Here is a 20,482-nt window from a genome sequence, read left to right as displayed (position 1 = left end):
GATTATATAAGTGAGAACAGACTTCTGTTTCCCACCTCATACTGACTCATAAATTCATCACACTGGATGACATCCAGGACTGTACCACTGCACGCAACCTGGCAAACCATCACATTTAAACGAACCAAACTTTTTATTGATTTAGTACTGCTAAAACGTGACCCCTCTTTCTCATTCCGCTTATTTTAGATCATTTCAAAACAACCGAGTGGAGAGTTTTACAGTGACCAGCTGTCCACTAAATGATCACTGTTCACACAAGCACACTGAATCAACCATAAACACACAAAGACTGAAGAAACACTGCCATCTAGAGTCAGAGAATCCTCAAACAGGGAAGGGAGATGTTTAATATGGCTCATAATCACTTACGAATGTGTGAGGTCTTCAGATTTATTCTATAGCAATTTACTAAACCAGGTGTTTTGACTATATTGGTTAGTTTCTCTATAAGGAACTGAATGTATTGATCATTAAGCTTGATTTCCTTTTTTCTCTCTCACTTTCCAAGGCTTATATAACTGTAAACCACAAACTACACTCTTAAAAGGGTTTGAAAAGAGGGTTTTCAAATAAGCAATGTCATAAAATAACCATTTCAGAAGAACCTTTCAGGGAACAGCTCTCAAGAGAACCATTTTCTTTTCTTAATGTGAAGAACATTTGAATAATCTTTGATCTCATCTTTGATCACTAAAATGACATATTTTATGTTTTTTCCTTGCAAAAAACAATTCTTCATGCCTTAAAATATCTTGAATGTAACTCGACACCCTTGCCTCATTTAGTATACGCGGTTCTATGAATATGCAAATGAGCCCCGCCTCCACTCACTCACTCAGCTCAGAGATCCACTGGTTGACGATCACACGTTGATCTGATTGGTTACAAGGTAGTTTGTGACGTCAGAAACACCAGCGATTTCAGAGCGTGTTTTTGAGACTGTCTTTGGTTCACTGCAGTTTTAAGGAGGAAATACTCAGCAATGGTGTCGACTTATGAATTTACACATGGTTTGTCTTAAAGCACATAAAAAAAAAACACATAGACATATAAACAACAGGGGAGTTTAAAATGAGCAGTTCATTCATAAATCGGAAGAACACAATGAGCGCAGAGATGAAAAGAGGCGGAGCTACAGATGAAACATTGAGTTTATTGAGCAAAAACAATACATTTTACAACAACTCCATAAACAAGGATGTTAAAGGGTTTTCAGACACTGCCAACAAGTACTGAATCTGCATTGTGTTTGGCTTACGCTCTTCAACAGTTCAGTTTTGTTTCTCATTCCACAAAACGTAAGCAAGGCTTTTTAAACACAAAGTAAACGATGACTGTGTGAGCCTGACACCAGAAGTCCACCAAACACAGAAAGAAAGAAGAGAAACTCTTGCATTGGTCTTCTGCTGAGTCAGTAAAGTCACGCTGGTTCAGAACAAATGAAGACCGCCAGAGGAACATCATTTCTTAATGAGGCTGTTAATTGCTTTCATCTCATCATTGCTCAGAGGAGCAAGATTATATCCTGTCAGCTCAGGCTTCCCTGTGGAAGAAACACACAGCATCAGATGCTCACATATCTACTAATATTTCATGACAGTAACCTGACACATTTTTGACATTGTCAGTTATATTTATAAAGTAGATATTTACTACACACTGACCTAAAGATGAGGGTTTTATGTGTGCCAAAGTAGGGGTGTGCGACATTGACAAAAAATATATATCGATAATGTCTGTGATTTTGTTGATAACGAGGATCAGACGATATAGCGCTGGTGTCTCGGCAGATTTAGGACGGCCGTGGACAGCTGACTCATAAAGCTTTTGATATTCTTCATATTTTGTGTGGTTGTTAGCAGAGTGCGAATTACCCCACCATAATTGGGGGGTAGTACTGCTCCTTCACTTCTTCTATGACCATCATGGTCCACCACCATATCAATCCCCACTGTGATCGCCAAGTGCAACATGTGTTGTGCATGCGACAAACTGGTAATCAGTAGGCTACGGAATATCTCATTGTTATTATATATCCAAAAGAGAACTGTTTTGATCAACTCCCAAAAGTTAGATGTTAAGTGCACTGAAATACCATTCTAATCACTAGTAAAAGTAATACCGTTACAAGAAGCCTATTGCCTATTTCAGGGTTTTTCCTCGCTCAAAATGAGGCGGAGGTGGTAAAATCATCATAATGTATTTTAATAATAAGATAATTAAATGTGTATTTTTTTTGTAGATCATCATATAGTCTGTTTCCCACATTTTTTTGTTGGTGGAGTTTGGTACCTCTAGGAGTGTCCGGGGGCATGCCCCCCCTGAAGAAAAATGTGTACATTTTAAAGATAAATTCATTAATCTGGTGCACTTTGAGTCACCCGAAGAGAAAAGTCAGAAAAATATTAGACTACCTTAAAAATAGGCCTATTGCTTAATTTAACAGACCTGTTGTGTGCGTTTTATATCACTAGTGCAGTGTCCGTTCTCTGAGCATATAAGCCCTGCCCGCGTGAGGCGCGCCGCTTCCCTGTTCTGTAGTTTACTAAAAGTTTATTCATTCTGAATGTGTCGCGTCTCGCGTGTCCATCTATATTGCACCAAATGCGACACTGCACTCCCTTGTGAAGTCGATTGGATGAACGGTTCTCGAAATAATCAAAAATGCAAACGGACATACAGACACATAGAGAATACTGCCTTTATTAGAGAGAAGAATATGTTCAGCCCCCTCTCTCCGAAGCTTCGAATATTCGATGTTCATTACTACCGAAGCTTCGAAGCTCAAAAAATGGTTTTCGGACCAGCCCTATCTGCATCTGATCATCACATTACAATTATTCAAATTCTTAGTGTTAAGCATGATAATATGGTAACATATCACACTGAAGTAGGCTGATTTAAAATTAACATTTATTTAAAATAAAAGTTCTTCTTTTGCCAAAACTACATTTCCTTAATAGCCTAAACAGAGGCTTTACTCCCTTCAAGCTTAAATTGTCAATGTTTCATTACATCACTGTTTGAAAACACTCTTTATAAAGGGCATTTTACCCTAATTGTATTAAATGTATGCTCCATCTTTCATTTCAAATTCTTAAATTTGATAAATATATTCAATTAAAATAATTAGACACTAGGCTGTTACCAATCAAATTAAATAATTTACATTGAAAAATTATAACTGTATTAAATTTGATTATTTTAAAAATTTTTAATATACAAATAAGGAATGTTGAAAAGAATGATACTTTATGAAACTAGCGTTTTATCATTCAACGTTGACACTTGCTTGAGAAGTTGAAGTCGTTCTCTATCTCTGTTGCTTGCCACGGTGGTTAAAATGGTACGGTCCACAATAGGGGTGTCTGACATCGCTTTACATTAAAATGTTCCTACAGTGAAAATAGGAGTTGACTTGTATTGTAACTCTAATTATATTTTTTCACAATATCAGAAAAATTATCTGACCCCCCCAAAACTGATATTTCTGTCCCTTTGGGGGTCACTGCTGGGAACTAACAACCATAGTTCGAATTACAGGGGGTACTGGGGGGTACTATACCCCCCAATGAAGACCCAGTACCCCCTGTAATTCGAACTATGGTTGTTAGTTCCCAGCAGTGACAGAAATTACTAATACATTTTTACCTTTTATCTGCATTTTTACCTTTATAACAGGCCATTTTTTCTTAGCTAATTAAAAGAAGCCTACGTATCATTTATAATGTCAAATTATTACATTTAATTGATAAATTAAATTAGAATAATAATATCTCACTCTATTGTGAGAAAACTTCTGAAGTGGCGTTTCGATGCGTTTACACAGACAGTTTAATGCAGATCAGAGGAACATGAATGTGTTTAACTAGTTACAAATGCAGAAATAATGTTTTGATGTTTTAAAAATAAAACATTGTTTGTATATGAAATTATTCTAAAATTTAAAAGATACTATAATGTGAAACTAACACTGCTAGTAGGTGGCGGCAGGTGACTGTTAATGAGCGAATCAGAGTCATTAATTCAATCGATTCATTCAAATAGACTAATTCATTCAGTTCTGAAACCGCTGTGTGTTGCTCAGAGATGCAAACAGTTCTGCCGTGGCTTTGTCTGCCAAATGGAGCAAAAACAGGCAATATTGTGTCCAAAATGTAAGTCACTTATTTGCTTATTTAACTATTGTATAGAGCCGCGCGATTCTGGATAAATTGAGAATCACATTTTTTTTTTTTTTTTTTATAGAGATCACAACTCTGAACTAAACAAAAAACTAGTCATTTACTGGAGGTTCTGTCAAATAGTTTTTTCCTGCAGTGTATTTAAAATGCTTAATTCATTTCAATGAACTATTTAAAAAATGTGGGTTACACTTTATTTTAAGGTGTCATTGTTACAGTGTAATTATATATTTTAAGTACTGAGTAATATTAATTAACTACATGTACTTACTATAGGGTTAGGGTAGGATTAAGTTTTGGTTTAGGGTTAATTGCATGTAATTATGCATAATTTACTGTTATTACTATAGTAAGTACATGTAACATTTGTAACAAGGACACTGTAAAATAAAGTGTTACCAAAATTTGTTTTGAATGACTGATTCAATGACTCATAAACTTCACTTGTTTCCTTACTGGATGAATCAGTGTTTTAGAATGAATGATTAAATGACAAATAAATGTTTAACAGTCACTGGTCGACACCTACTGGTGTAACGATGTAATTGATACAATCGTTATTTAAAGCGCCAAGTTACTTTCTTTGATCGCTTCCATAGACATAGTGTTTATATCCTAACTATAAACTTTTATCCCAGTTCTTCTATGATAACTTGAATTATTGTAACACAGAAATACTGACACTGTGTGGCTGAAAAGACTGTTTTAGTGAAGCGGTATGGTATCATAACTTGTCAAAAAACTGCACTTTTTGTGTGACTGCTTAACTATATCACATGATATCAATATATCCCAAAAGACAAATACAAATACTCATACTGTATGCATTTGTACTGCATTTTAAGTGCGAGTAAATCACGCAGTAGCCTAGCCTTACCACTCTCTAGGTGTGTTTTTGTTTGTTTTTTGAGAAGTTAGGGACATACTCAATAATGTCAGATTGCATCATTAAAACAACAATTATGATATCATCGTAGACAAAATATATATCTCACACCCCTATGCCAAAGTATCAATGAATCAGGAGGGTAAGGCAACTCTACCTTGTAACTCATTGAAACGATTTACTTTTGCTTTTAGTCGTTTGCGGAGGTCATTTATTTCCTTGTCAAGGTTTTCTTGGTCTGTTGAGCACAAATAACAGCCAGAGGCAAAGTAAACACACAGAATGTATTATTAAGACAGAAATATGGTTAAAGAGGGCATGCTCACCTTTAAGAATCATGGATCTGGCACTCTCTTGGGGGAATTTGATGAACATATTTCCAAAACACACCTTAACATTGTCTAGATTAGATTGGATTACACATTACTGTCATGTTCAGAGGCAAATAGCAATAAGCTGTTTAAATAATATTATGGTGCAGATAATATCAGGTAGAGCCTCCTGAGATCTGTAGAGGACATTTGTCTGGTTTCTGAGATCATCAACTTTTCAATTTAGATCATCATATATGCATCAGCGTTGAGTTTTTATAGGGTACCATCTTATAGGGCTGTTATAACATATTAAATAGGTCACATGTGTTTGGGGATTAGGATTATGATAACTTTCTCTTCTTGGTTTACAATTAAGACTATTCCTATTACATAAATATAAGATATTCTCATGAAACTTCAGCAATTGAACAAATTAATATACACTTACACTGTATATATAAATCATCATATTGCATTACATAGATTTAATGCTTATCAAATGCAGACACTGCAAATGCAAAATATAAAATAAGATGGACTGTCGGACAACAATGAAATCTCATTTTCTGACAGACTAATACCGCATGTAATAATAATATGAACAATATTTGGGACTTGCCGTTTGAGGAATGATTTCGTAAAGCGTTGAATGCTTCTCGATTTCTGTTTCTCCGCAAATCCAGATCCACAATCTGTCAATATTTAAGCGACGACTCATTAATTTACCCGATTTAAGCCACACTTCTTCTTCTTATACATTCGACTATTGCAACAAATATATGAATTCATACGTACCTGTTGTTTGTCAGCAAGTATGTCTTCAGCAGCAACCTCTACTTCAGTCAAATTCTCCAATATTCGCTGTGCACTCTCGTCCATGCTTGATGATTCTGTATATTGTGCGCTGGAAAAATAGTCTCGGCTGATGACGGAAACAAGCTCTGCTCAGTTTCAGTTCCGCCCTGCTAGCCGCTGAATTCGGAACCGCATACTATTCTTACCATTTTTGTCATAGAAAAGAAAGATATGGGAAAAAATAGATAGGAAGAGTAGTATGTTAGTATATGGTTACGAATTCAGCAAATTTATGCAAGCTTTCGATAATCATTTCTGTAAACCTTCGTCTTCGCTACAAAAAAGCTTTTATTTTATTTATTTTTATTAATATTTTGCGAGTAAAAATTAACATTCATTCCATTAACATAAATCCTACTGACATTTGAAAATAACAATGAGTAGAACAATTGACTTGGTATGAGGGACACAAAAATAGCTATTAAACTTTTCCACTTTCACTGCATGACCATGGAAAATATTACAGTTCATTTAATCATTCCCAAAAAAAAAAAAAAAAGTTTTCAATTCGGCTCAGTACATTTTCCCCCATTAAAGTAGTAAATAGGCCTATTTATTAACATTTATATTATTACTTACCTATTAACCTACTATTCATAATGGATAACTCAACTTTTGTTCTTTGTTTTATTCTTTTATTTTATACATTAAGGGTTGTAACATCAGTGAAAAAAAAAAAAAAATGTATTAGCTAAAATAGTGTCGAAAAATAAGTAAATCTCTGACCAGACTATAATCACAATTTATTTTCTTTTTTTTTAACAATCAAAATATTTTACATTCATGAAACATTAGACACATCCATCACATCATACAAATATAAATATATAAATGAATAACCTTTTAATTATGATGGCCTCTGTTCTCACAACAATTATTTGAACAGAACGCTGTTTCTGAAACAAAAAATATAAATAAATTGTAAAACAACATTTAAACAGTAGAACAATCATGAATCACAAAATATTTTGAAGGGGTAAAAAACTAAATGGAGTCTTGTCTGAACGCATTTCAGTGGTTTTAACTGTTCTTATGAATTTTAGTTAAGAGGAAGACATTCATAAAAATATCCCAATTTTAAACAATTTTGAGGTATTCAGAATTCAAAACCACTAAACAAGCATTGACCATCAATGCCATATCGCCCTTGTGACAACAACTTCCCTAATTCAAAATATGATTTCTACTTACAGTAGATGATATTCACTTATTTATATTAGCAGTAGTGATGGTAAGAAATGAATCTGTTCCCAAAACATCTGGAATTACTTTGGATACGGCTATTACAAACTCCTCCCGTGTCAAGAGGAGCTTTACAAACATGTTTTATTTATGGCCATCACATTCAACTTTTGAGTCAGGCACAGAATGAGAAAAAATTCAGTTATATGATGTAAGATGTCTGATTTTTGCTCACTGGGACAGTCAAGTTGAGGGTAATGGTGTATTTCAGTGTTAACAGTGAATCTTACCATTACACACATTACTGTAACAGAATAATCTGTATAATCTGCAGACAGAAATATTGCTAAAAAAAATATATATAACTTTTTGTTTATTCACCTGCTGATAAAAGTTGCTACAGAGAAATGAATGTAGGCGTATATATATTGCTATTACACAGCAACAATAAAAGAACAATTACTAAAAATAAGATTTTAAACAAAAATAAACATGGGGTACAGCATGCGTATAGTGTTACAAAAACACATATTAAACTTCATTTTTAAAATAATGCTGTCATAAACAGACAAAAGGATTGTGCTGAACTTAAGAGGCTTAAATGCCCGTTCACAGCGAGAACGATAAGATACAGACGTACTTATAAAAATCATTCTAAATATAAAAGAATAGCAGAGTCCACACCAATATCCTAAATCCTTGTCCTTGTGGGGACATGTTTTGGTCCCCATCAGGAAAACAGATTATAAATCGTACTAAGTGATGTTTTTTTTAAACTGTAAAAATGCAGAACGTTTTCTGTGATGGGTGGGTTAGTGTGTGTGTGTGTGTGTGTGTGTGTGTGTGTGTGTGTGTGTGTGTGTGTGTGTGTGTGTGTGTGTGTGTGTGTGTGTGTGTGTGTGTGTGTGTGTGTGTGTGTGTGTGTGTGTTTGTGATGAAATATGTGTGTATATACGTGTATATATGTACATGTATAGTGTAAGACCACCCATAGTATGCGATTTTTGCGTGTGTCAGTTGTTCCTACATTTTTCGTAAATTTTGAATAAAAGTTGTTTAATGAATCATGATTTGTTCATGAAAACGTTTGTACACAAATAGGAGAATTAGACCTGGTGTCATTGCATTAAATAAAAAATGTAAAAAAACATATCACACCAAATATCATTTACAATCTTTAAAGCAAAACATCTTGCTATAAGGTTTAAAATGATAAATCAATACAGTTGGAAATGAAGACAACTTTCTGTTTGCAAAACGTCATGTCCATATATGTGATGATCTGACTTCATACATTCACTATAATAACACCGTTATCCGTCGCCTACAGTAAATGTCATTGCACAGATTTCTCAGAAAATACATAATCTGGTTTGATATTTTCTTATCAAATGCATTGAAATTCATTCATTTTACAGAAAGTGTTTTCCCAGCCAGTTACATTGTGACAAATTCGACGTGTTTCTGCTTCCTGGTCAGTCGACGAGTTGCCGAGTCTCTGGGTGTTTGTAAACCCTCTGCACTTGCAGCACAGGACAGAGTTGAGTCGCAGTCGCAGCTCTTCCACGGTTCATCACGTCCTCGTGCCGTAGAGCCGATCTCCCTGACGCCGACACAGGAGCGACTCCTTTCCCCCGGCCTTCTCTTCTTCACATCGCACACACCGGCTGCTGTGGCCCGGTCAGGATTGCACGTGAATCCCGCCGGATTGCGAATGTTCCCGACGGCCTGCATGCGCCTCCAGTGGCTGCTCTCGCTCAGAGGATCGCTGAGTCTGTGCTCCCGGGATCTGTGTCTCGACTCCGTCGGATGAGCTCTGCTTTCACTGCTGCTGCGTTTCGGCAAACCTGAGGCCTGACGCTTCTTCTCCAGGAGTGTGTGGTGATGGAAGGCATGAGAGCGGCACGATCCGTTCAAGATGAGATACTGGCTCTGGCATTGTGGACAAATGCAGCTTGAAAGCTGACGGGTGGCTAAAGAGGAGAGTAGCGCTAAAGGGAACGCGCGCTGACACTGGAGGATACATTTAGGAGAGCTGAGGCTGAGATGAGAAGACGAGTGGCGAACTTTAGGCATCGGGGTGTTGGATTTGCTACTGTCTTCTTGGACACTTTGGATCTGATGCCATTCAATCTGCAGTAGCCGGTCCAAGTATCTCTCGAGCTTCCCGACGGGCTTGGGCCGAGGAACGCTCTTGCCGTCGGTGTTCAAGTACACTGCTAACTGCTTCAGACTCCAAGAATTGAAAGGAGGTGGTAAGAAATCTGGATAGGATCCTCTGAGCTTGTCCTGTGCAGGTCTGGAGGTCTGAAAGTCCGACGGATCGATGACTTCTGCTCGCAGGTCGAGGTCAGGCGGAGAGATTTCAGCGGGAAACACTGAATATCGTTCAGAATCGGAGAGGTCGCTGGCGCTGTCCTCTTCTCTGGGTTTACTTTGCAGCGTACAGCCTTCATCTTCATCTTCTCTCTGCTCTTTCACAGGCCTTACGCTTGAGCTTTTACCTCTGCCACCATTGCCAATCTCTTTTGCACCATTGCTGTTTGGTTTTTGTCGCCTCTCCTTTTGTCCATTTTTGGAAATCGCGTGAGATTTGATCTTGGAGTTGTGTTGCCTTGAGGAACCAAAAGTCAAGTCTTAGAAAATGATATAACAACTGGACACACTTTGTTTTAAAGTGTTCATGTATTGACATGAATAATACACATGTTGTTGTTAGGGGTTAAACGGATTGTTGTTGATCCGTGATCCGTACACACGCATGTGATTTGCGGATTAATTTAAAGTTTAACCACCATAGTCTTATGTAAATTTAAATTTGCACGTGTTTTGTCTTGCTAGATTACACCAGTGCTAGAAGAGGCAAAAGAGAATTTAATTCGATAATTGATTCTTCTTTCGCGTCTTCATGCACTTGGATGGACAAATACACACAAAATTATGTCAAAATACCAGTCTCGGCAAGTATTCTCGTAAACACAGTCGGTTATGTCTCAAGAGAAAGAGCAAGAGAAGCATGTGCATCATTATAATGGATCTGTGCATTCGGTCTTAAAGTGATAGTAGCCTATAAACACCTGCTGTTGTCTATATGTCATTAATGTTAATCACACTACAAAACACAGATTTAACATAGATTAATCTACATTAAATGTATACAGTGAACATAGTGTTATTTTACATTTAATTATTACATTTCTGTACCTAAAATGAATACTACAGTTGCTTGTGATTTGTGTATTTGTTCTTATTTTTTACTGACTGTTCACTTGCCTTTAAAGAGTAACTCTCGCCAAAATGCAACCTAGGCTCTTTTTGTGAATCTACCCGAGGCAAACTTTCGTTTAAAAGCATAATTAGAATGGAAACGCCACTTTTAAGTTTGACCGTATTTTCGTTTTCGGTCAAATTGCCTTTTGAATGGGAGTGCTTGGGGCACGACTATGATAGCATCAAAAAACGCTATTTTTAAAACACTAAGAAGGCTCGACACAACATGAAACTGTGCTGGAAGTATCACCAGGGGCTCTACACATGAACTCCAGCATTGACAACATTGTTTGTGTACACAGAGTTTACTAAAAAGAAAGATTTTGAACAACTCACTGTAACGTTAGCTGTGTCCGCCGGTATTTTGACAGTCAAAAATAGTCGATCTCCGAATGTGAATGAACTGACTCTGAATTTTAGTATTGTTTCTTATATGAGGATCCTTTTTCAAATACAAAGTCAATATTGATTTTCACTAACGACAAAACAACAAATTATCCGTGAATTTATATCGAACTTCAACTAACTCTCCTCCCTGTTACGGAGATCGACTATTTTTGACTGTCAAAACACTGGTGGACACAGAGACAGTGAGTTTTTCAAAATCTTTCTTTTTAGTAAACTCAATGTTGTCAATGCTGGAGTTCATGTGTAGAGCCCCTGGTGAGACTTCCAGCACAGTTTCATGTTGTGTCGAGCCTTCTTAGTGTTTTAAAAATAGTGATTTTTGATGCTATCATAGTCGTGCCACATGCACACTCATTCAAAAGGGATTTTAACTTAAAACGAAAATACGGTCAAACTTAAAAGTGGCGTTTCCATTCTAATTATGTTTTTATACGAAAGTTTGCCTCGGGTAGATTAACAAAAAGACCCTAGGTTGCAATTTGGCGAGAGTTACTCTTTAATAATGTCTGAACTTTATTAGTTAGGGTAGTAGTTTTTAATGTTGTATTGGAGTACCTACTTAAAGTGTGCTTGAAGTAATAAATGGAAAGCAAAGTTACCCATTCTCAAAATGTAATTTTTTCTTGCTGATCCGAAAAAATTATCCGATCCAAGACTCAAAAAGCGTAATATGATCTGATCTGAACCGTGAGTTTTGTGGTCCGTTGAATCACTAGTTCTTGTCTTATTATAATAATTAATTCTAGTAACATGACTGTAAAATACAGCATTTATTGATCAATGTGCCATATCTAACCTGTGTGTGGTGTTCGCCATGATCAACATTGTGTCAGGTCTTGTCCTTCTTAACCTTTGCTGAGAGTCCTGTAGACACAAAGGGAAAAAGGCACTTATACTTCACATGATGTGTTTAATATCTACTGGTATGTTCTAGGTGCCCCAAATACGGATCCAAATACAGTGTCTAAACCCCGCCTTTCCGAGAGCATGCTCTGCTCTGATTGGTCAGATAGTCTGTTGTGATTGGTCGACCTCTACAGCTTGTGTTGGAAACCAAACGCCCGTCATTATATCTGAATTTCAGCACTTGATACAGTGATACGAACAGTATTGATGGTGTCAGTTTTGCCGTAGCAATCTCATCCTTTAGAAGTGTATCAATGGCCCTGTTTTGACCTGGTATTAAGAAGCGTTTTGGTGGATCGGATCACAAGTAGACGAGGGAGACACGTTCCTGTTTCTTCTGTCTGCTTTCGACCACTTCTGTCCTGATTTCTTCGAGGGGAGGGTCTATGGGCGGGTAAACGTATGTTTTTTTTTATCAGATCTTTCAATCTAATGGGCAAAATAAGCTCGTTCAATTCACATATGAATAGGCGACCGGAGACAACAGAAAACGTACGGAGAGCAGCAGCTTTCGTTTCCACTCTGACGCGCTGAGTGTGTGTTAGAAATCAGGAATGGTGAGAGAACATTGTGCTTGGTACATCTTCAAACCAAACTTGGGTCTCCAGCCGACAAAAGCCAATGCGCTTCCCTTAAAGTTTACGCGTTCGGTCAGTAGACGGAGAGAAGACGGTCTTTTGTGGCTGTTTGAACACATGAGCGTTTACACTATGAAAGCAATCCGGTCGAATGCGTTTTCAACTACCTCTGGAAAGTGGCTGAAAGTGGAAAAGCTCAAAATGTTTTACACCCCGTTTACACCTGCATTTAGTGTCGACCCTTGTAATGCGATCGACCAAAATGTTTCTTAATACCAGCTGTAAACAGGGCCAAAGTGGATTTGCTTTGTCAGCAGAAAACAGCGTCTTCTCCACATGAACAACACAAACCAAACTCTTCCAGTCTCAGATAAACTACAGTGTTTGAGGGTCAAAGTAGACGTTGTTCACGGCAGCCAATGAAGAACATAGACTGGCATTATGCAAATCTGTTACAAACCTACGCAGATTCAGCAGGAAGTGAGACTGGAGTTACTGACCACTCGTTTCAGTTCAGAATCGGTTTTCTTTTTAGCCACTTTTCCACTGTCGGGCCAGTGCTAACATTGTGCCGAGGCCAAAATCAAGCTGGAGTATATGTAATTTATGACATAAGTGAAGTTTGTGAAGTGAAGACATTGCAGAAGTCCAGTATCAACAAGAACACAGATTAAAAATGAAACCAAATAAATGCATGATTATAATAATATATGATTAGTCAAGTGACTAATAGCCTAACTCAGTTTATCCGCACTTTGCAGACCTTTTACATTCACAAACAGCTCTATTACACACTACATGAAAAGTGTGTGGTGAATTGAATTGCATCAAATTGCATTAAATATAATTATTATAATATTATTTATTATTATATAAGTTTACACACAAATACTTACAGGTTCAGATGACACGCTGATCCCACTATTCGGTGGTGGATGCAAAGGCACCTTTGTGGTTTACTCCCACTGTCCCTTTAATCCTCTGTGCATCTGTCCCGTTCTGCAGTAAATAATTCAGCACAACACCGGATCAGCCTGAGCCTGTGTGTAATGAGATTCATCGGTCAAATTAGGCGTTGTCGATTCTGTCTCGTGCACTGATCTAATCGATATGCGGTTAATAGTCTGAATCCTGTGAATGAGGATTTACGCAGGCGTGTTTTCCAGATGTGAGGATGCTGAAGGGCGCATTGTTGTGTGGGAAATGTAGTTATACAGTGTCACGGGCTCAGGGTCGCTGTAGTCTACATGATACTGTAAATATGTGGACTCGACAAAAATACAACCCGAAGCGCGATATTTACAATATAGTTCTAGTTCTCGTGAATGGAGATCGACGCTATGCATTGTTTATAGGCTACATGCAGGACGTGAGAATCTCATGTACAGTGGTCTAATAATAATCGTTGGTAGTATCGACTACTCCTCCTATGAGATCAGTTAAATGTCATAGGCGCTTGATCTCTGCGTATATTATTACAGACACTCTGGGTGCAGAGGTCTTTTCCACCTTAAAATTATAATATGTTGTGTGTTTATTAATCTTTCCGAGGTCGTTCTTCGTAAAGTTGCCGTAATTGAGGTAAGAATCTGTTGCCAGATCTAGAGATTTACATTGAATATCTTGATTTATATATAGCCTATATATATATATATATATATATATATATATATATATATATATATATATATATATATATATATATATATATATATAAAAGAGACCTGTCAACTTTGCTTACTAGCCTAAATCTGAAGTAGGCTCGTTGTAACATACATGCTAGCATGACGAAACTTAGTGTTACTAGTTGCCATATCAACACTATATAAAAAAAAATGCGTCAAAATTACAAATATGTCTGGAAGATATCACTGAACATTTATTTAAGCATAGCAAGTACAAGTACATTTCTTACTTAAGTTAATTTTTCAGTATTTAAAATTAGACAAATCTGATATTATTTTAATCTTGTTATTTAACAGTTAAGATACAGTAGTTCTTTAATGCAGATATAACCAGCAGAAGACACTGGCTGGGTTTAAATCCCAGTTGTGCCTGTGGGGCATGTTGTCACACTGTGTTACAATGTGCCCCTATTAGGACTATGATATTCTATTCTATACTTTTATGAATTTTATTGAGGAAGAAGGTGAATAAAGACTGAGGGCCCTATTTTAACGATCTAAGCGCATGGTCTAAAGCGCAAGTTCACTTAGGGCGTGTCCGAATACACTTTTGCTAGTTTAACAACGGAAAAATGGTCGGCGCTTCCGGCGCATGGTCTAAAAGGGCTGTCCCTATTCTCTTAATGAGTAATGGGTGTGTTTTGGGATTTACGTGCATTAAACCAATTAGAGTATCAGCTCTCATTCCATTTAAATACCAGTTGCGCTCACGCCATGACAGAATTTGCTATATTTACATGACGGAATTTGATAGTGGAAAGACCGAAGTCGTCTCCAGAGTGCAAATGGATCTGCTCGTGCGCGAGGTAAAGGTGCGCAAGCAGAACATCTACGGGACAAGCCGGATTCCACCATATCTTTATGCACACAATAATAATCTTTTACATTGTAATCCTTTTATTTTAAATATTTGGCATGTTTGTGTGCTGCTGTGCGTCCCTGTGTGTTTAATAAGCAGTCTACGCGCGGTGTGGACCAGCATAGGCACATATTATTAACGCACTCTTTAAATAACAAAACAAAACAAAATATTGTGCCATTGACTTTAGACCAGGTCTCAGTTGGTCAATGGCTCAGTCTATTTCTGTTTTTTGCTATTTAAACAACATGGCACAGGACTTGAAAATGAAAACTGCGTGGCGTAAGATAGGGCCCTGAGAGTCAATGTTAAGAAATTATTAATTATTATTAACCTATGTTTTGAACCATGCTGTAGCCTATGTTTTGTGGTGTGTTTGTTGCCAAACTAAAAAATAACTTTATTTTAATTATAAAAAAAAATGCATTATTTTATATGAAAAAGTTAATAATTGGATTTTATTGACAAAATATTTTAGTTTGTCTTGTATATTTTTTTATTAGATCAGATAACATTTTAATCTGTCATATGGTGGTCATGTTACAAACCTATGGGGCATGTTGTCACATTTCACTTCCATTCTTTCAGGGTAAATCAAGAAAAAAGTATACACTGTATTAATGAAACAAAACCAAATAATGGTACTAGACTGTGTAATTAATGTTGGAAAAAATAAATACTCTGAACCCCAAGTGAATTTACACAAACTGAGAAAGTCAAAAAGTGTTAGGTTGTGCCCCGCTCTCCCCTAAGCGTTACGTGTTACGCGTTTATGTTTTTAGGCTTTAGTATTAGGTGAACATAGCATAATGAAGAAGTTATTAGGCTAGTGTCTCCAAAAAGGATTTAGACACTTTATGGCAAAGTTGGGAAAAAAAAAATTTCTGAATGTCTTGTCTTTACATTAACATGACAAAGTTTGGTAACATTTTATTTTACAGTACCATTGTTACATATGTTACATGTAGTTACTATAGTAATAACTATAAATTATGCATAATTACACGAAACTGACCCTAAACCAAAACCTAATCCTAAGACAATAGTAAGGACATGTAGTTACTTAAAGCTGCAGTCCGTAACTTTTTTGGGTTAAAAAAAACACCGGAACACTCCGGTGTTCAAAACTCTCTGCTTGCCTTAGCTCAATTCAAAATGGTAAGCTTGTAATAATGTTTTTAACTCCAGTGGTACTGGTGGATTTCCGCGGGACATTCGAACATGTCTTTGTGTCATTACGTCACATCTGTCCACATAAAGAAGAGTCTCGGCTAGTCTGCTACTCTGCTAGTGTGAGGATGCTGGAGGAGATTTATAGCCTTTTCTCACAGCACTTGATATAATCCAGAAAGGTTCAAACGACAATCACCAGTGACAACTGGAGATTCACCCGTTGTAAAATGCGAAAGACTACAGAAAAAAAAAGAGACTGCAACCGGCCCATGCGAAAACAAGGATAAATATCGGAAGGGCTTTTGAAAGGTGGCGTGAACTCTGTGTTTTGAAGGGGTTCAAAGCGGACGCAGAGACGGCTTTTTTTCTGCTGGACAGGAAAGACATAAGCGATCGATAGATTTAATCAGCGTGATTTACTGCAATGCTTTTTCCCCCTCAGTTGGTCAGAACAAAAGTGGATGTTACTTGTTCAGACGACATTTTCCAGTGAAAATTCTAATGTTGGTCATACTTCCAGAAAGTAGAATCTGTGATTGCGAATGCCAGTATCCACACCGACTGACACGCACGTTCTCCTCAAAACACTGGATTCGTCCGCGCTGTGCCATGCCGAGGCACAACCCATGTAATGTTGATCATTCCGCGAATAACTGCAATTGCAGATTTCGAACAGAGATGGCGACAAAGAGGAAAAACTATGGACTGCAGTTTTAAGTTAATATTACTCAGTACTTAAATGTATAATTACACTGTTAAGACATCTTCAAATAAAGTGTAACTGAAAATTGAAATTATAAAACAGAATTCCGTATTTGTACACTTTATAGTTGTCAAAAAAGAGTGGTCAATAGTTTGCAGAAATGCCTAAAAAATATTTACGTTCCGGAAAGCTGCTACTTGGCAAGTACAGCAACACTCAAATATTTTCACCTGTGACTTATACGTGAAACTACATAACTTGTGTATTGCAAATCTTCTTACATGTTCTCCTTTTGCTCATAGTAAGCACAGTGAGAATGGAGTCTCATCCGCATGGATCTGGACCTGCCTTGCAGTTCACAAGCGTTTTTAATGAAACATCAAGACCTGTCAAGAGCTTTCACCTCCCGAACATCTCCAACTCACTCCCACACAGGACCCCGGTGGCAATACGACCCCCGAGCCCAAACCCAGGTCCTGCTCAGTGTCCCGTGGGCCGTCGCAGGCCGTCCTGCGAGCCGGAGCCGAAGCCCATCATGAGGAGACGTGCGAAATCCCTCTCGTCCTCCACAGACGAGCACTCGTGCAGGAGCATGCAGGTCCGCTTCGTGGACTCCCTAGGGCTCGAGCTGGAAGATGTGAAGTTCTTCACGGCCAGCGAGGATCCGCGAGTGCCGGTCCACGTCATCACAAGACTTCTGGCCAGTTCTGAGCTCGCATCCAGGAAAAAGCTGGAGCTGGAGCTTCCTTACTTCCAACCGGCCTTCCCTGATAATATAAGTGCCGAGTCTGGATTCCTCGAGCGCTTGATCCAGCAGAGAGTTTCCCTGGAGCAGATGTTTTACTCCGAGCTGGGGATTATAGGAACTGTGCAGGTTCTGAATCTGGCGTATGAGAAAGAGGTGACGGTGATCTACTCGTTCACAGACTGGAAGAGCCGTGCGGAGAGTAAAGCGAGCTGGATCTCCACTGTCCACAGAGACAGGCCTGATCCGGAGTCTGATGTGTTTCGTTTTCACCTGCCTGTCCCGCCGTTCATCATGACTCCCGGAGCCGTGCTGCAGTTCGCCATCCGCTTCCGGGTCACAGGATCCGAGTACTGGGACAATAATGCTGGATGTGATTATAAACTGACCTGCCAGACCTATAAATTAACGGTGCCTAGAGAGTGTGCAGATAGTTTGGTGCATTTCGTTTGACTCTCACCTCGTTGCATTGAGACATAAACTTACACATCATCTGAAGGATCTCTTATAGAGCCACGCTTGTGCACAAGCATGCGAAGTTGGAAGTTATCATTAAAGGAGTAGTTCACTTCAGAATTTAAATGTCCTGATAATTCACTCTCCCTCACGTCATTCAAGATGTTCATGTCTTTCTTTCTTCAGTCGAAAAGAAATGAAGGTTTTTGAGGAAAACATTCCAGGATGTTTCTCCATATAGAGGTCCAAATGTGAGTTTCAGTGCAGCTTCAAAGTCTTGACACGATCCCAGCCGAGGAATAAGAGTCTCATCTAGACAAACCAGCCGACATTTATTTAAAAACAACAACATTTCTATACTTTTGAACCACAAATGCTCATCTTGCACGAGCTCTGCGATACGTAATCATGTTGAAAGGTCACGCGTCAAGTGCGGAAATACCAACCTAGTGTTTACAAAGCGAACGTGCAAAGACTAAGTCAAACGCCATTTACAAAAACAATAATAAATAAAAACTAAAACAACGATGTCGGATGATTTTGAAGTTGGAGAAAATGAGATGGAGTTTTTCACACTACTCTACTGGTTACGTAATGCATCGCAGAGCTCGTGCAAGACGAGCATTTGTGGTTCAAAAGTATATAAATGTTTATTTAATTATTTTTATAAAATGTCCGCTGGTTTGTCTAGATGAGACTCTTATTCCTCGGCTGGATCGTGTCGAGACTTTGAAGCTGAACTGAAACTCACATCTGGACCTTCAACCCGTTGGACCCCATTGAAGACACTATATGGAGAACAATCCTGGAATGTTTTCCTCAAAAACCTTCATTTCTTTTCCACTGAAGAAAGAAAGACATGAACATCTTGGATGACGTGGGGGAGAGTAAATTATCAGGAAATTTTAATTCTGAAGTGAACTACTCCTTTAAAATGGCTCTAATTTCAGGACTGACTTCAGTGTGATTATTACAGGAGACTTTTTTTCTTTAATTGTCTCTTCAAAAATAGAACAAACTTCATGCACATTCTTTCAATTCCTTTAGAACTCAGAGTTCGTCCGCGAGCGCTATTTTAATCATTAACATCTCTTTGAGTCGGTCTTGTTGTGTGTGATTGATTGTCTTGCATGAGTTCTACACTAAACATGTATTTGGATTATATGGCAACACTTTACAGTAAGGTTCCATTAGTTAACATGAACTAACAATGAGCCATACAGCAGATTACGTTAATTTCAACATTTACTAATACATTCTTTAAAATCAAAACTTGTATCTGCTAACGCACAGTGAACTAACACAAACACTGAACTATTGTGGTTTAACAAAAGTTAATAGATGTTGTAAAATATATATATATTGCTCATATTGCATTAATGTTAACTCAACTCAACTCATCTCAGAGTTTATTTATAAAGCACTTTCAAAAACAAAAAAAACAAAGTGCAATACATAAATAGCATATAACTCTAAAAATCTCTCTAAAAGGCACAACACCAATAAATCATCCATCCATAGCAAATCACTTACATTTACAGTATCAGACCTAATCAAACTCCCAAAGCCTGATAAAAGTGTTACCAATTATCCAGTGAGGTTTTGTACATTGTTTCTGTTGTGTCTAACATCTTTTCCAGGAGTGATATGTGCAATAGACATTAAAGTGATCATGTAATGCACAAGCTGACTTGGCAAGTTATTGTAAAATGCACTTATCTTTATTCGATTCCGATGTTACTCGTTTCACCCCATGCAGCGAAACAAGGTTATTTATACTCTTAAAGTTTGCATATTTAGAGAAGGATACATTTGACTGATCCCTGTTTATGTGACTCTTGCATTGACCTTTGTCCGACAGAGATTTGTGTATCAGTAAATGGCATCTGAGGAAGTCCATCAATGCGCTTCTGAATCTACAGCTGGAAGAGCACATGATCGAAACCAGAGGTCAGGTCTAAAAATATACATCGTCTTTCAACCAATGACAAAACTACTGTAAGTGCACCTTCACTTTTGACACATAACCGGACAGTTGCAGTGCATTTCTGACATTCTTTATTTGATGTAGGTTGTGTTTTCTATTGCAATATAACTTAATTAAACAAAAGCTATATCTTGAGTTATTGTCCTTGAATAAGTGTTTATGATTTTTTTAAATTAGTTATACTTCATTTTATTTATTTCATTTCTTTAATTGTATAAATAGTTGTGAAGGAGGTTGGTTGTTGATCCTCAAAGACAGCATTTCTGGTTTTAAGCACTTCTGTGAGTG

The 20,482-nt window shown here is 37.6% G+C and overlaps 3 protein-coding genes and 1 long non-coding RNA gene across 4 annotated transcripts in view; 2 read left to right on the top strand and 2 right to left on the bottom strand.

The window, feature by feature from the left end:
• Positions 1 to 20,482, top strand: part of LOC309488400 — a 204,459-nt gene that overhangs the window by 107,630 nt on the left and 76,347 nt on the right. The window lies entirely within an intron of this gene.
• pdrg1 (p53 and DNA-damage regulated 1) lies at positions 1,137 to 6,308 on the bottom strand. Its single transcript, XM_082155056.1, has 5 exons — positions 6,183 to 6,308; positions 6,007 to 6,079; positions 5,400 to 5,474; positions 5,231 to 5,311; positions 1,137 to 1,546 (listed from the first exon to the last, which is right to left on the bottom strand). The coding sequence occupies exons 1-5, from the start codon at positions 6,264 to 6,266 to the stop codon at positions 1,464 to 1,466; spliced, it is 396 nt and encodes a 131-aa protein (XP_082011182.1). The 5' UTR covers positions 6,267 to 6,308; the 3' UTR covers positions 1,137 to 1,463.
• fam217bb (family with sequence similarity 217 member Bb) overlaps positions 6,919 to 20,482 on the bottom strand; it is a 15,117-nt gene continuing 1,553 nt past the window's right edge. The window contains exons 2-5 of the mRNA XM_082156519.1: positions 20,056 to 20,129; positions 13,483 to 13,626; positions 11,899 to 11,966; positions 6,919 to 10,038 (exon numbers count right to left, since the gene is read on the bottom strand). Of these exons, the coding sequence (XP_082012645.1) occupies positions 8,862 to 10,038; positions 11,899 to 11,927 (1,206 nt within the window). The 5' untranslated portion in view covers positions 11,928 to 11,966; positions 13,483 to 13,626; positions 20,056 to 20,129 and the 3' untranslated portion in view covers positions 6,919 to 8,861. The remainder of the gene's footprint in view (positions 10,039 to 11,898; positions 11,967 to 13,482; positions 13,627 to 20,055; positions 20,130 to 20,482) is intronic.
• Positions 13,843 to 18,434, top strand: ppp1r3db (protein phosphatase 1, regulatory subunit 3Db). Its single transcript, XM_082156544.1, has 2 exons — positions 13,843 to 14,167; positions 17,309 to 18,434. The coding sequence occupies exon 2, from the start codon at positions 17,323 to 17,325 to the stop codon at positions 18,202 to 18,204; it is 882 nt and encodes a 293-aa protein (XP_082012670.1). The 5' UTR covers positions 13,843 to 14,167; positions 17,309 to 17,322; the 3' UTR covers positions 18,205 to 18,434.

This window comes from Leuciscus leuciscus (genome assembly GCF_965113295.1).
Source record: "Leuciscus leuciscus genome assembly, chromosome: 23".
Lineage (NCBI taxonomy): Eukaryota > Metazoa > Chordata > Actinopteri > Cypriniformes > Leuciscidae > Leuciscus > Leuciscus leuciscus.
This window is presented reverse-complemented; position numbering and strand designations above follow the sequence as displayed.

Bases quoted from the DNA above. Each gene is read 5' to 3' on its own strand.
- pdrg1 (XM_082155056.1), bottom strand. From the start codon at position 6,266: ATGGACGAGAGTGCACAGCGAATATTGGAGAATTTGACTGAAGTAGAG. The intron at 5,312-5,399 runs GTGAGCATGCCC...TGTGCTCAACAG, and splicing joins CAGATCCATGATTCTTAAAG to ACCAAGAAAACCTTGACAAG. The intron at 1,547-5,230 runs GTAGAGTTGCCT...TTTCTTCCACAG, and splicing joins TCGTTTCAATGAGTTACAAG to GGAAGCCTGAGCTGACAGGA.
- ppp1r3db (XM_082156544.1), top strand. From the start codon at position 17,323: ATGGAGTCTCATCCGCATGGATCTGGACCTGCCTTGCAGTTCACAAGC.